The 17604-nt window shown below is 39.4% G+C and overlaps 1 protein-coding gene across 15 annotated transcripts in view; it reads left to right on the forward strand.

Annotated features, from left to right (window-relative positions):
* GALNT18 (polypeptide N-acetylgalactosaminyltransferase 18) overlaps positions 1–17604 on the forward strand; it is a 321219-nt gene that overhangs the window by 180311 nt on the left and 123304 nt on the right. For 14 of the 15 annotated variants that reach the window (XR_012764669.1, XM_075427473.1, XM_075427471.1 and 11 more), the window contains 3 exons: positions 4480–4665; positions 10595–10732; positions 14907–15002. Coding sequence is in view for 14 of the 15 variants with exons in the window: in XM_075427473.1 (XP_075283588.1) it covers positions 4480–4665; positions 10595–10732; positions 14907–15002 (420 nt within the window). In the remaining variant the exon portion in view is untranslated. The remainder of the gene's footprint in view (positions 1–4479; positions 4666–10594; positions 10733–14906; positions 15003–17604) is intronic. The other variant, XM_075427477.1, reaches the window with a different exon arrangement.

The raw sequence follows: 17604 nt of genomic DNA on the forward strand, positions 1-17604 counted from the left end.
ACTCTTTTAACTGAGTGGAAGTTGCAGCTGATCTGTTGTGCCACCACCAGTGTTCTCTCTGCAGTCTTAACATGTCCTCTGCTTTCCTGGCTCTTCCAATGTGAACAATACGTTTTCTTATTTGCTCTGTGAGGCTGCTTTAACCTTGGTGAACATAACTTCACACAGATGTAGGACCACAATTATAGCTTACATAAATCACCTTCAGTAAATTAACAGTAAGAAGTGCCTAGAGCTTGGACAGATTCTTCACATAACTCATAACTCAAGATTTAAATGGGAGATATCCCTCCTCCTCTCCCTCCCCCCCCCCAGTAGATTCTCTGTTTTCATTTAACATTCCTATCACCTCCCACTTGCTTTGCTTAGTTTCAGTCATAGGCTTTGCTGATTTTAGTCGTTCAGCTTTCTAAGTGTTAGAAGTCGCCTTGTCCCTGATACTGGCCCTTTACAGCTTGAATTTTTTTATGGAATTTTACTACCTTTTGCTAGTGATGAAGGAACCCTTTCAAGAGGGGGAAGCCCTCTAAGCCCTTCTTGGGGCTATACCAAATGTATGAACCTTCTCAGGAAATTCAAGAACAAATAGCCTTTTCTGGGGTACTCTTGGAAGAGAGTAATGAAAACACACTGAAGTGGATTCTAAGAGCTCTTTGGAAGGGAAACTACAGTTGCTGTGTTATTTTTCTAAAAGATTATTTTTGCGAAGTGAACCAGAAGGACCAAGACCTCAAGAAATTCCTCCAAAGAAAAGCAAACTTCCTGCATTGCTGAGGCTCCAACAGTTATGCTAAGCACTCCCAAAGATACAGAGTCCCTCACATTTGAAAACTTTCTGAGGTCTTTGCCTGAGTGCAAAGCCTGAGACCCACTGGTACAGTTTTACAACTGATGCTTTTACAGACTGAAATGTGAATTGCTATTTATTGTATCACAGTGATGGAAGCATATGCTATTTTTGACAAGCATACATGTATGTTCAGGGATTTGGCAGGAAATTGAGACTATTGCCAGCAATTTCCACCTCTTGCTACCATAGGTAAAACATCTTCATGGGCAACAGGAAAAGGTACTGTATTTCCTTTTAACCATAGTTTAGGAAATTCGTCAAGTTTCTTCCTTGCAATTTGTACGAGTGGGTTTGTCGCTGTTTACAGCGACGGGATGGTCAGAGATACAACATTTTACTTCAAAACATTCCATGTGGTTAAAAAAACTCTTTGAAGCTCTTTTATCTTTAGACTTCCTACTGAAGTCATGGGTGATAATTTGGAAAAGCCTCACTGATTTTAAACCTTTGTACTTATTTATAGCCATCACATAAAATAACAGTGCTGGAGAAGTAGAAAAGGGCTATTCAGTATGGATGAAGCCTTAATATATATTACTAATGACAGCAAAAATGTAGCTGTGAAATTCACAGGGGAAGCGTGTGAAAGTGTGAGGAATTGACCCCTTGATTGCTATTCCTATTTTTTAACTATAAAGACAATCTCTTGTCTACAGGAATTTTATTAGATGAAGAACAGACCACTAAAAGGCTTCACAACTTCCCTCTGACTAGAGTCTGTAAGAAAATATATTTCTTAGTATTAAAATATTAGTTACATTTAACTAATATTTTTTAAAAACCTAAAATTTGTCTTTGACCAAAAGGTGTTGGTTCAGAGTAATTAATGAGTCTCTCCTATGCACTTTTGATGTGAGATTTATACCTTTTCAAGATGTCTTGAAAAACCATCCCAACTATCCACAATGGCTCCAACACAACGGGTTTGTTTACAGGAGTAAAGGAGATGCAGGGGGAGCTAGAAGTGGTCAGATTCAGGTGGACAGTTGGTCTAAAGAAAGAAAGAAAGAATGGATGGCTGTTCTTGACCTAGCTACAAGAAATTCCTGTATTTCAAATATAATTGACGAAGAATGAAAAAAACCTAACACTTTCTGTAGCAGTTAGTTAATCATGTTATGTTGTTTAGTATTCATATGTCCTGTTCAGTATATGTTTTAATATTTAGTGTGTGACTAGCAAAGCCCTTCATTCCTTGGCTGGAGATTTTGCACATGTTCTGGGGAGCTGGGAATCCAGAATCCCTTGAGATTCCAGGAGAGTTTCATGCCATTTGAAAATCCCGCTCTAATGTCTCCCTACTTTGCTTTCTTTGCAACTGTCCTCTCCATAAGTGCAATGAAATGTTTGGAGAAAAGAGCTTTCTCACCGTACTGTGATCCCATGGGCAAAGAACACTTGTGGGAGAGAAAGATACTATGGCTTGTCCTAGATGTGGCCAAGTATGAGCAAGTCAAGGTTGTGCTTTCTGTCCTTATAAAGTATTGCATCTGCTTTCACTCTGCGAGTGCTCTGCAAGGCTGCATAGCCTACATCTAGGGTAGTGCTACTTGTTTAGTGCTGTAACTGCAAGGTCTGCACGCATTGTGACTTACGATACCCGTATCTTCAGATGACGTTTCTCACGTCTTCTTCTTTAAAAAGTCATTAATTAAAGGTATGTGAATTGTCTTGTCCTAGGCTAAATTATGACCGTCTCTACATCTTCCTTGTCTTTTATGATACTAATTTAAACAGTGTACAGTAAATAACTCTAAAACAATTTATAGCTGGATGTCAGCGCCATACTGAGAAATGGCTTGGACTGAAAGCAAGCATTGCGTGAGCAAAGCCTGATGATACTTCACATTTAATCTTTATTACAAAATGTAACCGAACCATTTAGAATTAAATATTTTACAAACTATTATTTTTGTTAGATCATTAAACTGGATAGCCCACTTTATATGGTATTTAGAAAGACAGGACACAAATGCTGTTTCCAGATTGTATATTCTTGTGCCAGCTCAATTGCCCATTCATTTTTGAATATTTATGATCATGTCAGTTTTGCCCTGGTGTTGGTAAAGGTTATGTTTATTTACTCTTACTCTTTTCCAAGTTCTGGACACAGAGACATGCTGAAGTCTTTTCAGCTCCCTTCCTAACTGTATAGTAGGTTCATGGGATATCTCATCTTCCCAAGAGCTCTGAATACCAAGGCTCTATCTCTTCTCCCAGCATATGCTGAATGCAATTAGGCACCAGTTCAGGAAAGGCTTTGTAAACATTCTGAATCCATGCCACATTTTCTGGTCTCAGGAGCTGCCAAAAGCCTAAACACTGTATTCAAGCCAGATGTCTAAATATATAAAGTGAATGACTGAACAAAGTGCCTCCTTAGTAGAGCATATGCGTATAGGATGGACAGACCTGAGGGGTCTGAGATCAGCTCCAGAACATGATCTGCCAGCCCACATCCCTGGCCCCTAGGAAGGAGACCACAATATACTCTTTCCTGGATGAGCTGTATGAGGAAGGAGCACCCTTGGTCTCATTTTTTGCTCTCTTGGTGTGGGATACCAAGCCTCAGATATCTCTGCTACCAGTATCATAAAGGCAAACTCTGTCACTTCTCAGTGAGTACACCTGCCTCTGGGGCACTGAGGTACTTGGTCAGCAGGATCAAACAGTTTGAGTACATCTGGGTTTTCACCTGAGCAGCATGCACTCGACCATTATGAATGGGCTGCCTTGAGTTTTGTTAGGAAGTTTACATAATACAAGATACACAGAAAAATAGTTTCTATGTAAAATAATTCAAGTACTTTTCTGACTGTTCAGGCTGCCAAAGTGGTTTTCTCTTTTGTTGAAAGCAGAAAGAGAGAAAATCAGAAAGGAATGCAATACTCATGATTAACACTATGGACATTAGCTCAACTGCAGTAGTGGGCAAAACTGAAACACACTTGAGCAGGTACAGTAACCTACATTATAAACATATTCTAATTTATAAAAGTAGTGCGTGTTGAAATTGTTCATAGAACACTGTCACTAAGCGGTCTCAGTCTTTGTCACTGCTTCTCAAAAGAAATAAACTTCATTCTTTCTGAGCTATGTTTCAACCAAAGCATAAAATTCGTTTATATTCGTAGTCTTCCTAGAACCTGAAACTTTAGTGATCTTAAAGTTGATGGGCTTAGTTTCCCTTTCACGTAAGGGTGCCTAGTTCCAGATTCTGAATAGTGTGTGTATGCGTTGAGATGGACTATGCACAATCTTAGAGAAATGCCTGCAAGGCATTAAAGCTTGAACCCAGACGCTATTGTTTTGGATGCCCTATAAATAATTCTATTAATAATCTTGAGAATAGCTAAATTGATCCAGGAAGATTGTGATGAGAGGCTACTGGTAATGTAACAATTCTGTAGTAAGGTTAAGTAGTAGTAATAATTCATGGTAACGCAAGGTAATAACTCTCTCGTCTCACAACTGTCTAAAAAAACATCTGTATAGTCAAGTAAGTCTGGAGTAGGTGTTCTCTTTTGTAACAATGACAAGCATAGAAATAAAATAATTTCACTGTATTTACTAAAGGACAGTGGTGATGTAGGGAGCTCTCACTAGCAGAATGTCTTTTTTCCTCCTAGGTATGGCAATGTGGAGGAAGTGTTGAGGTTCTACCTTGCTCCAGGATTGCCCACATTGAAAGAGCACATAAACCATACACAGAGGATCTAACTGCTCATGTCCGGAGAAATGCACTAAGGGTGGCTGAAGTCTGGATGGATGAATTTAAGAGCCATGTCTATATGGCGTGGAACATACCCCAGGAGGTGAGTCACAAAGATTGGTGTTTGCAAGCTTTGGCTTTAGATCCTTCTGGATTTGGTTCCTACTCTGAATTTTTATTCTTCTGCTAAGATTTTGTTATTTGTGGATATGTATGTATGTATTTATGTCTTATGTGTAGGCATAATATATGCCTAGACATACACACGTATATATAAAAATATATATGTTGTAGTGTCTTATTCTAGAATAATTTGTTTTCAGGTTCCTTAAAAATTAATTTCTTGTCAAGTTCATCGTCCTCACTGATGACTCTTCATGGAGATTTTAATCTTGTATCTGCAGAAATGTGGAAAAAAGAAGCATCAAATCTATATTACACATCTTATTTTTGAGTCTCTAATTTACCATCACAGAGAGCTACAATTCTGCCAGATTTGTGAGGGGAGTTCTGCCAAGGGGCAAGGGGTGTTAACATCTATGGATTGAAATGTGGGTGTATCACTCTTGAATAATTTCACATCAAAGTAAGGATGACTGGTGGAAGTCATGACATACTGCAGAATCTAGTGGCAACTCCTTTTGGCCTGCTTGACCAGACTTCTTTTACATAGATGAGCAATAGTTGGTCCATTGTATTGAAAAGATAAGGTCGGATGGCTAACCTGAGAGTTCGGTTTGACATTCGATTTTAGTTGTTCTTCATTTCTGTAGTCAATGGTATTTAATCTGTGAACTGTTAAGAGCTATAGGGCTCTGAGAAAGGTGACTGTAGCTATTCTGGAAAATGTTCAGGATCCATGTAGAATAGGTTGTTTCCAGCTAGAGGCTGGAAACCATGCCTGTAATTGAATTTGAGGTTTGACTTAGTGTGCAGTTCTCATCATTACAGCAGCAGCAAATATTCTAGACTTAATAAATGAACTTAGGCAATTGATTTTTTCTTTAATAAAATCTCTGTAAAATCTCTCAGAGTGATTCTGCAACTGTTTAGAGAAACTGTTTTTGCTGCGATTTTTGGTTTGAGAAGTAAAATACTATACTTCTCTTCCTTTAATTTAAAAAGGAAAAAAGGTTATAAACCAGAAAACAGCTAGATATATGAATGCAGCTTTCAGTAGTTTCCTGCATCTCTCATGGTTAACACTAGATAATTTAGCAAAGGGAAGGAAGTCGTTGTCCTGTTTTCAGGTTGCAAAATTAACCACATAATACACCATAAAAGCATGGGGGGGAAAAATCCTCTATGATCTAGTATAAGGAAAGGACCTTTCTGGAAGTTAGTCCCATGTTCATAGAATCCAAGCTACCCTCTAAGTGTCCGTGTTTTGAGTAGTCACACAGCAGTGCATACAAGAGTAAAGATATTTCTGGAAGATAGGGTTACTTATTTTACATCAAAACAATTTCAGGTAAATTTTATTTATGATTAACCTGATAGATTTAAATGTCAGTTTCTATTTTTTATTGTTGGTTATTTTCCTGAAGATTGATTGATCTTCATTAATTGATCAAGTTGTAATTTTCTGACTTGCAAATATAGCATTAACACAAAATTTAGAAATTCCTTTTGCTAACCAGGATGTACAATATTATACACGTATGTGCATAATATTCATTCAGATATGATGGTGGTGGTGCTTAGTCTTGTGCAAAGTTGAGATTTGAATGCAATTTGGAAATCAAATTCATAAAGAATACAAAGATTAGTGATAAGAGAGAAATTTAGCAAGTAATAAGGACACACTCTTGACTGTGCCGATAGAGCAGAATAAAGTAAGCCTGTTATAATAAATCTTAAAACTCATTTATTAAACAAAGGAAATAAATATATTTTGTCAAACAAAGGAAAAATAAATGCAGTGTGTGGATTGAGCTGATTTCTTCAGGTCACAAAGTGCATCAAGGTGTTTGCACGGTAGATCCTGCACTGTCAAAACTGATTTTGTTTATAGTTTTGAAAAGGAATGACAAATTTTCTTATTACTTCAATCTCCAGTCATTTCCCCACCACAAATGTACTAATCATTGCACTGAACTGCTTGAATAAATTGCAATGCAGATTATATTATCTCTTCCTCTTCACAAAGGCTACTGATGTCAAATTGTAGTGCAGACTTAAAAGCTGGAAATGCCAAGCACTAAATCAGCTTTTAATAGTGGTAGCTTCTTCTGAAAGGTAATGGGAAACCTCTGCTGTAGTGAGAAATCTGTTACTGTCTGTATATGTGGAACCTGTAGCACAAAGAACCTTCGTTTGTGTTTCTCACCTCTGTACAAAACCAAATAAACACACACACGCCCACATACTTATTTACAATATACTGGGAAACAGCTTAGTTTTCACAGCTGTAACAGGCCCACAAAGCCTGAATCTACCCGTCACCTAGTAATAGCTACAGGGTGTTCAGAGACAGTATGGCACCTTTGTGACAATCAGAAGGTTTTCCTGTCAGATGGGGTCTGTGCCTCACAGCTGGGTGTGTTCAAGTGTTGTTCACCCAGCTTCCATCTTTTGCCATGTGGAAAATAGGGAAGGACTTAGAAGATTGTTGGGGCTCTGTTTTATTCTGACATCTGGACACGTGCTCAAGCTTCCCAAATCAGTTGTGTAATTTAAGCTGTTCTGAGCATTTTTGTGTTTGTTGTGCGAGGCCTGCTGCCAAGAATCAGGGGAAGAGCTCTGAAGACCTTGGACTTCCTTTTCCTTTGCCATGCTAAACTTTGTGAGTACTGAACTGATTCTAGGGCAGTAGGAAACAAGTACATGTTTAAGGAAACTTCTGGCCTTTAAGAGAAAGAGGAAAATACAGTACAAAATTACACTTAGAAAGTCTGTAATAGAATCAGTCAGTATGAAAAAAACCCTACCTCGTTAGAATCATAGAATAGAATCATAGAATGGTTTGGGTTGGAAGGGACCTTACAGATCATCTGGTGCCAACCCCCTGCCATGAACAGGGGCATCTTCCACTACACCAGGTTGCTCAGAGCTCCATCCAGCCTGGCCTTGAACACTTCCAGGGAGGGGGCATCCACAGCTTCTCTGGGCAACCTGTTCCAGTGTTTCACCATCCTCATGGTTAAGAATTTCTTCCTAACAGCTAATCTAATCTGCCCTCTTTTAGTTTACAGCCATTCCCCCTTGTCCTATCACTACACATCCTTGTGAAAAGTCTCTCTCCATCCTTCCTGTAGGCCCCCTTCAGGTACTGGCAGACTGCTATAAGGTCACCCCGGAGCCTTCTCTTCTCCACGCTGAACAGCCCCAACTCTCTTACCCTGTCCTCACAGGAGAGGTGCTCCAGCCCTCTAATCATCTTCGTGGCCCTCCTCTGGACCCACTCCAACACATCCATGTCGTTCTTATGTTGGAGGCTCCAGAGCTGGACCCAGGACTCCAAGTGGGGTCTCACAAGAGCGGAGTAAAGGGGCAGAATCCCCTCCCTTGACCTGCTGGCCACGCTGCTGTTGATATGGTTGGCTTTCTGGACCGCAAGCGCACATTGCCAGCTCATGTTGAGTTTCTTATCCACCACTACCCCCAAGTCCTCCTCAGGGCTGCTCTCGAGTCACTTTCCGCCCAGCATGTACTTGTGTTTGGGATTGCCCTGACCCACGTGCAGGACCTTGCACTTGGCCTTGTTGAACTTCATGAGGTTCACACAGGCCAGCGGGAGTCCTCTTTTATAGATCAAAAGGTTAGGAGCAATGCCGTCTCTGGTTAGTATGGAAACATCAGTAGAAAGAGGGAGTATTCTGCTTAAAGAAGCAACCTGAACAACGTCTCAAAGCTTGTGGGACACTTGCAATACAGACTTCCAGTAGGCAGGGGGAAAAGAGAGCGTGGATGAGAAAGGCTGGGGATGGATTAGGTCAAATTTAGATATCAGACTGGATTTCATCTTTGTTTCATCTTTGCTTACCTCAAGATTAAATTAAAGGTGAAATACCAAAGAGGGACAATTTTCAAATCAAACCTAGCTTCAGCTTAGGCAAAAAGATGTTGAGGCATCATTGTGAGAGACTTGCAGAGAGGACCAATAGATAGCATGGCTAAATACTGTTACGTAAGTGGATAACTACAGGAGTAATTCTCTGTCTGGAAGCTGATAAAATGGTGCACTGGTAATGGACTGTGTAGGTAATAGAAATGTGTTCAGTTAGAACAGCTGGGACTTCCCGTGAAATATGTTATTCCAAAATGTTAACCACGGGCCTGTTTTTTTCCATGGAAGAATTCCCAGATCTCTGAGAAGCACCATAGTCAGATGTTTCCAAAGGTTTTAGTCTTTGAGAGCTAATAAAAGGAGTTCAACTCATTGACAGGGTGCTGTGACTGCCCTCTTGGGATCTCTGTGGGTGGCTCTGAATGCTGAGGGTTTCAACTGGGGATTTGGTGATTTCTGCATCGTAACTATTTGGATAAACAGATTCAGAAAAGCACTTAAAACCCAAAGGAAAGATTTTTGAAGTCCCAGAAGCAAGACCTGCACTCTCTATGTGTCCTCCCCTATGTTTTTGGTTTGGGGTTTTTGTTTCCTTTTTTTCTTCCCATCGTGTTCTCAGCTTTGGGGAACACGTTGAGTTGTTCCTGCTGATAAAGCCAGTGTGCTATGTGTGAGCTATTTTCCTTCTCCAGCTGCATGGGAGGATGTGAGGCCCCAGATGCTCTTTCTTACCTTATACAGTAAACTGGGAGGAAACAAGTGTTGGTGCCTGCAGGGTTGCATGAGAAAGGAGCTGGGATGCACTGGACCAATTTAACAGCTGAGCCCAGGAAGCCTTGTTAGTACTGGAAGTCGAACGTCTGTGTGCTGACATCCTCCTTTTCCATCACACAAGTGGCAGATACACTGACAAGTGCAAGTGCAGCCAAAGTGGTGCACAAGTGGGATTTGTCCACAGGATCACTTGGTTGTGGTACAGCACCCTACAGCGTGTTCCTCTATCTAGTCACTTGCTAGAAAAGCCAGGAAAAAATGATGGCTTAAGGAGTAGTTCTACATAAAGTTTTATGAATGATGAAGGTCTTGAGGGGATTAACTTGAGTTATGCCTGTTTATGCTGGACCTCGGTTTCCTGCTTGTTAGTATACTCTACTAATGTGGAAGTCAATTTTACTTTAGTTAAAGTGCTTCCAGTGTTACTTTAAAATCGTATCTGGTGCCTGACAAAGTCTTTGGGGTGTTTATGGTCCAGTAAAGGCTGTTGTTTAAGTAGATAGATTACATGATTTCTCTGTGAAAATTTATTTATCCTGTGTGAATTTATTTATCACTGTGTGAATTTTTGTGATAAATTATGGATTTTTATGTACAGGGACTTTATGAAACTCACGCTTTATGATCTGCTCTTATCATAAACAGAAATTATGTTAGCCAGAAATGTAAAGGAGAATGAATATTAGGGGAGAGAATATCCTGCAATTGCTTTTAACAAAAATAGCAACTTCTCTTTTTACGTTACAGGAGAAATTCAGTAAGTGGTACTTCAGAAAGGTGAACAGAGCTCCTGCTCTTTGCAGTGAAGCAATACACCCTGACTTCGACAATGGCCAGAAAGTGTCATACGCTAATGATCAGGCCACAGTGGGGTGCCAGCAATAAGGTTGTTTCTAGGGCAACTTGCTACTTCCTGCCAATTACTTTTGGATTTGGAAAGTGCCCGGAAATTAGAGAACAACAGTGATATTCATTGGAAGCTATATCTAAAGCCCACTGAAGTCAAGAAGAGTGTTTCCATTGACCAAAGCAGACTTTGAAAGAGACCCTGCCACGATGACCTGTATCATATTTAACTGGGGCACTTATGGAGTGTGTGTGGGTAACAGACTCACTCTGCAACCCCAAGCTGATCATCATCATAGGTCATAATCATCTTTGCAGTGAGGGAGTCTCTGGATTATTAGTTTACACAGAAGTGCATCACTGATGTCTTTTTTGCATTTTCTGTCCTTTGTTTTACGTGCAGGACTCTGGAATTGATATTGGTGATATTTCTGAGAGGAAGGCCTTGAGGAAAAAGCTCCAGTGCAAGACCTTTAGGTGGTATCTTGTCAGCGTGTATCCAGAAATGAGAATGTATTCAGATACTGTTGCCTATGGGGTGGTAAGGATCTTGTTTACATTTCCTGTTTTAAAAAGGTGGGGGGGAAGGTGTAATAGTGGAAGTAATTCATGAAGACAATGCCTGGCTCCAAGTAGAAGAGTGAGATAAACTTGAAGTTACTAGTTAAAATATTTCTTAGACTGCTTAGTTGACAGAGACAGCTGCTCTGCTGAAGTTCGTGTTGAGGTATTCTGCATATTGTCTTCCTCCCTGATTTTTTGTTTGTTTGTTTGTTTCACGGCTTGCATTCCACTCAGGGATACTCAAGACATGATTCTTCACATGCGTTGGAGCTGTCAGTTGGAAGGCTTGTGGCAGCAGATGACTTAACAAAGTAGGCTCAGTATTTCAACTGCAAGCTTCTTAATACAGTAGCCAGATCTTAATTTAGAATCTCAAATGCCTGTATTTTGGGATCATCATTACTTGTGTGACAGTAGTACCCTTGTCTGTGTTGAAATCCCACTTGAGTTGTACTGTGCTAATTAAAGCAGAGACAGTTCTTGTCCTTAGAAAACCAGCAATCTAAACAGAGAGGGCAGGTGTGCATGATATGGAAAATGAGCATAGTAAGTTAGTGGAGGCCCATAATAAGCTAGTAGAGCTAGGATGTCTATTTCTCATTCTCTATCCAGGATCATATTGATAAAATTTGATTCCTGTGGATTAAATTTGCCTTTTTGCATGCAAGTCCCAATTAGGAACTGTAACTAGTGAGAGCAGATCATACAAGTGAAAGATTTTGTTCGAGACATTCCTCCTCAAAAAGAAGTCCGAGTTGTGCAGTTTGTCAATATGGCTCTGAGAAGACGCTTGAGGGTGTTGTAGAGCAGCTGCTCTGTTTTGGCAAATGAAGTGACGGTATGCCCCACACAGTTCCATGACCCCTTTGATGATCACTTAAAATTATCATGCTGACTTTTCATACAGTCAAGAAAGAGAAGAAAAACACTTCCAACAAAGGTTTAGGTCGTTGTTAAATGCATGAGATAATGGTTACCTTCCGGAATAGTTTAGAACAATGCCAAAATCACACCTGTGTACAAGGAGCCTCTTCCATGAACTGTGTGGAATTGCCCTCAGTGATGCCATGATCTAATCAGGCGTGGATTTTCTTGAGGAAAAGGAGGCATAGAAGGTAATAGGTGCTTATAGGTATCTCTGGCTAAAAAAATCTTTGATTGAAGGTAAAAGTGATACTAGATCAAAAAAAGGAAGACCAGTGGAATAGCTAAGGTACTTGTTGCGTAGTCTCGGGATTAACTCCGCGTCATGTAAGCCAAAAGGAAAATCAGCCAACAGGCACCCTATGATTTTATATTCTGCTGAGATTTTTTCACCAGCCTTTTAAGATTCCTTGCTGGCAGTATACAAACCAAAAAGAATTAGAAGAGTTTGTTACAGAAATGCTGACCTCACTGGCCAGCAGAACATGCATGTCTAGGTACTGCACAATGCACAGTCTTTGGTCTGCAGTATGAGAGTAGCCTCATCAGCTAAGAAAGATGTGAGGAGTAGGCTTTCTTTCACTATTTGTACTATCACAAAAGAAGTAGTGGCCAGCTATGGCAATGTATCTGTACAGGTAAAGGGGGAGTGTTTTATGAAATACACAGCTTACTGTTTTATGAAATACTGTTGTATGAAACAAAAAGACAAAGTGCCCCAATCTTTTTAGTAAAAGAATTGCTAGAGTGTCTAATCTTCCTCATGTCTGCTTTCCTGTTCGCTTGCATGTCTTATAACGGAGAAAGGTGTGATGTATCAAAGCAAGTCAGCTGCTTGCTGATTCTCTTAGGTGCTTCCATTAATCAATTGTCTTATTTTTTTGTAGAAATAGCATTATCATTAATTAAAAAAAATACTGAGTAATTACAAGTTATCTGATTAGGAGTGAGGATTAGGATATAGGCATCTACAGTGTCACCACTTGTATTTATTTCCTGAATCTTAAGTTTCGTTCTGTTCTGTGAGAGTTAGGAAAACAGATGTATCATTCATGTCTGGTTTATGCTGTGGCATATAGCTAGGGTTAGGGCTGGTGGCAGAGTAAAGGTTTGGGAACCATATTCCTTTCTGCATTCTGCAGTACCCCTAGAGTTAGGGGAAAGCGATGTCAGTGGGCCAAAAGCTGATATATTTAGTGTAGGGGCTGGCTCCCTGATTTCAGCTTGATGTGTGAGATAATTTTGCAAATTCAGAATTTCAGCAGTCTAGTTTATCCCTGTATTCGGTAAGGCTGTAAGTTTGAAAGGGAGCAAATGGCCGTATTGACTAATTATTTCTGGTTTTCGGCATGGGGATTGGTGACCTGGTTATTTTTTGGTTTTTGATGAAGTCTTGGTAGTCTAAAACTGCATTACCTAAGTTAATTTTTGGTTACCACAAAGCCGCTAGATTTTGGAAAGGAATGGTTCTGAAGAGTCTGGGACTCAGATTTTGAAACAGCATAATTAGTTAACAGGCCAGTGGCTTTTTTGTTTTGGGTTTTTTTGTAGGGATCATTTATTTACACATATTCTAAGTTAATTGTAGAGTTGTGATTGGGAGAAGAGTTTGAGAAATTAAATCTGAAGAGCTCATTTTATTTTTTTGTTTTCAGGGTTCATAAGAGGAGGACTGGGGTTAACAGAAATATAACATTGTGTTTCTTCTTCTGTAGCAGCTGATCACTGGACTGCTGCTGTTAGGGTTGAGGTCATGTTGCTTTTCAGAGCTTGGGACTCTAAAGTCCCTGTATCTGTTTTACTGCTGGGTCAGCCCTCTCAGCTAAGTTACATGCTAAGGTTGGTCAAGGCAGATTTTTCACTTTGTTTATTATGGACGTTGTTGTGGAAAAAATTGTAACATTAGGGCTAGGACAAGCATTAGAATTTGAGTTTGTAGAAGAGGTTTCGAAAAGCCAAAGGCAGTGATGGATCCAGGCATGAATTAATAAAGCTCGTATTTATCATTGGTTTGGATAGACAGTGGTGCCTAACATCTGATTACAATTAGAGTCATGGTTGTGGTTACATTTATGGCTAAGAAATACAAAGCTTTGAGAGAGGAAAATTTATTTAATTCTGGAGGCTTTCAGGTAAGAATGAGGCCAGTATTAATGCCTAATGCATATTTTCTCTTGAGATTTGTCCTGTCTGTTGTTGAATTTAGAGTTAGGTTTGGAGTTGGAAATATTGTAGAGACAAGTTCATGGTTTTGATTTTATTCACTGCCTGTCTTCGGTCTCTGGCGTGTCCACACTTCTTACATACTAGTGCACTTCTAGTCTTCCTTTCTAAGCATATCAATTTGTTTTCCTGAAAGGAGGCCCCTGTACACAGCTGACAGGACTGCTCAGTGAATCACAGATGGTTGCAAACCACATCATCTCGTCACTGCCTCCATCACAGTTCTCTCATGTTATCTGAACTGAGCTTATACTGCTGAACACCTTTGTACATGCCCATGGGTATGCAACCCACATCTCTGGCCTCACACTCTAAAAACACCATCCAGCTATCTGTGCTTGTTAATTTGGCACTTCGCTTTCAGAAAATTCTGTCTCAGCATTGCACATGTAATATATAGGGCTCTGTGATGAACCGGGCCAAGTACTTTGCAGTCTGTTCATAGCTAGATTGCTGTGTGTGGATTAGCCTGGAATAATGCAAGGAAGAGCTAGTGCGTATCAATTAGCCAGAAGTCACTAAGTGTCAGCAGAAAGGATTTTTTTTTAATTATTTCCAGAAATCACAAGACTCTCCTGAGTGATTTGGAAAAGCTGTCTAATTACAGCCTTTTCTCCTATGTTTGAAACTCCATCCATACTGCTTAGCTAGCTGCAATGGTAAAAAAAATTGTCTTCTGTATGTAGTGTGTATCAGACACTCATTAGACTTAATATTTTAAAAACATATATCAAAAGTTATTGCTATCTCTGAAGGCTTTTTGAAATCTATCCTCCCTGAAACCTTGTGCAACATTATTGAAATCAGTAGTGTTAGATTATCTACAAGGAAGAATTTAGTCCAGGTGCTTTCTCTTCAATATCTTCACTGCAACAAGTATTTTATTTTTGCATATTTCCTTGCTCAACTACATACATTTTTTTTTTCAAAGAAAAGAAAGTAGTAACACCATCCTTTTCTCATGTAAGACTTGCTTGATTTCTTTTTCTTTCGGTTTATTTTAGCTGCAGAATTCCCTGAAAAGTGATTTGTGCCTTGATCAAGGGCCGGACACTGAGAACATCCCGATCATGTATCTCTGCCATGGAATGACACCACAGGTGAGTTTGTCTAATGATCTCTAATATTGCTGCTGCTCTTGGTAGACTCTGTAGGAGGAACCGTCTTGTACCTGTCATTGTTTTCCTGCAACAGTACCTCCGTAAGCTGTTTAGTAGATCTTTTATAGAAAGCTGAAACAATATTTCTGCCATAAATTGAGAATCACTGGTATATTAGTGCTTTGACAATGAAGTTAGTTTATTCTGTTTGAAAGAATTGAAGGAATATGAGTCAGCACTGACCCAGATTTGTTTGTAAAAGCTTTCATTTCTGATCTTTAACAGTGCATGTCATATGAATTGAACAATGCATTTTAAAACATTTTACATGTATACATATGTATACTCACAGTTGATTTATACATTATCTGCAGGAACATGTGTTTTACTTCATGTATTTACTGTCTCGTTTTCACAAATCTGAAATGTACAGCTGCCTTCTTCATACCATACAGCTGTGTCAAATTCCAAACACCATTCTTGTGAAAGGCCTGCTCCTAAAGCTACTTTTTTTCTTTCTCTGCTGTTGTCCTGTTACTCTAGTATGTGACAAAGACTCAAATTACCAAACCTTTCTGTTTTCTTACACAACAGCTGGATTTATTAATTTGGCAACAAAAGGATTAAAACACTGTATCTCCCCAAGTGGCTAAGTATATGGGTGTAGGTGAAAGTGTTTCTCGGTAAATCTTGAGAGTAAAAATAATGTTACATGGTCTAGAATATGCTTGTCAAAGACAGATGTGCAGATTATCTAACTCTGAACAGTAACATAAGCAAAAATGACATAAAGGAAATGAATGTATTTGTGGGAGTTATTGGAGAAATTGCAAAATCCCTCCAGTTTGAATAATTTTTTTTCTCTGACTACCTTTTTGATTTCCTTTCTCAAAAGGACCCTATTATGCTCCACTTAAGTTATGGAATGTGATTTTGCCCATGGAATTGCCAGTTACATGATTTGACGATACAGAAAATGAATCCTCCTAATATCTCAAAAATAAACACAGAGCAAAAAGGTAGTCTTGTCCTCTGTGCCTGGATCTCGTAGTGAGCTGGAAACATGAGCTTGGTGAACTGCAGATATGATTCCTTGCCAAGTTACATGTGCTGCAACTGTGTTCTGTGCTGGCTTCCTTCACTGAGGGCATTTAATATTGATCACTAGTGTCATCATGCTTGAGTAAATTATGAATGATGAAGACAAAAATATCTGAAAATGCCATCCATCAGACTCGCTTGCTGCATGGGCTGTGGCTTACTTGTCACATAATTATGTGGTAATCACTGTTTGCCTCCAGGAGGTTTTTAAGCCAGTCCTCAGCATTCCCTAAGGAACTGTGTCATTCACCCGCGAGCCAGACCCATTATTCTTCATCCTCTGGGAGGGCGCTGTTGACTCTCTTCTGGCATATCATCTGTGATAACACACACTACAGGCACGGTTGTAAATTCCAATTAGAAATTTTAATTAGAGTTAAGAGACAAACAACAAGAACAGCAAAAAAGTCACTTCAATTAGCACAGTTCAATATTCACCAGATCAAAAACTACCTTTGAATGTCAGCTGAAGTCCTGTATAAATGAGATAGCAGCAAATAAATGACAGAGGGAAAAGGGCAAGGGAAACTTTTCTTGACAAGATTCTGCTCCTTTCATAATTAGAATGTTGTATCTCCTTCCCATTACTGTGCCTTTCATATTATAACTAATGATGTTAAAAACAACCCCGAGAAAGGCCCTTATATGAGCAAGATCCCAGTAACGAGTGAGAACTTTCTTTAAAAGAGGAGTGGACTTTCTCTATGTAAGGGATTGTGGTATTAACAGGGAAAGCACTAACAAATATTATTTGACATACTTCTGTGAGATTTCCATTGCACATACTGCATCTCTTGCTTGAGCAGATCTGCAGCCATTTAGATTTCCTCTAGCATATTGGCAATATTTGAACAAATAGTTCTTTTAATCTTAGTGAACTTGCCAGTAACCACAAAAGATATTGGTGAGATGCTAGTTTTATTCTGGTAGTGGTGAAAAGCTGTGTAAAGGGGTTATTTTGCCCACCTGATAGTCCTTATCAAAACAGATTAGTCAAAAAGATTATTCCCCTGATTCAGGACTGCTTGTATGACAGAGGGTTTTGGCATGTTCAAGCAGTGAAAAAAACAAAATGGGTGGCAATCCTGCAATGCATTCTCATGAATTTAAGGGAAGAATTGCTATTACTGTATCTTTAGTAAGAATTATTTCATTACAAACAGTTGCCTAGATAATTATAGATTCTGTTGAGAACTTCTTTTTCTTTCTAAGTGGTAGCATTTGAACAGCATGACTTTCTAAGTTGCTCATCCTTCCCCAGTTCTGCTGCTGGAGTGTATTATTTCCTAAACATCACATCCTGCCATTTCTGCCTTTAGTCACTATCTGTCCAAAATCAACACTGTCATTACTACTGCCATCTGTACAGCAACCTACCGTATGCTGGCATAACTCCCAGCTTGTTAGAAAGAATATCACTATTGCACCTGAGCATCTGCTACTACTTCTTGTAGCTACCACGGGTACTGGGCAGCTATTAGACGTGCATGAGGCAAGACCA

Source organism: Opisthocomus hoazin, chromosome 7 (assembly GCF_030867145.1).
Source record: "Opisthocomus hoazin isolate bOpiHoa1 chromosome 7, bOpiHoa1.hap1, whole genome shotgun sequence".
Classification (NCBI taxonomy): Eukaryota; Metazoa; Chordata; class Aves; order Opisthocomiformes; family Opisthocomidae; genus Opisthocomus; species Opisthocomus hoazin.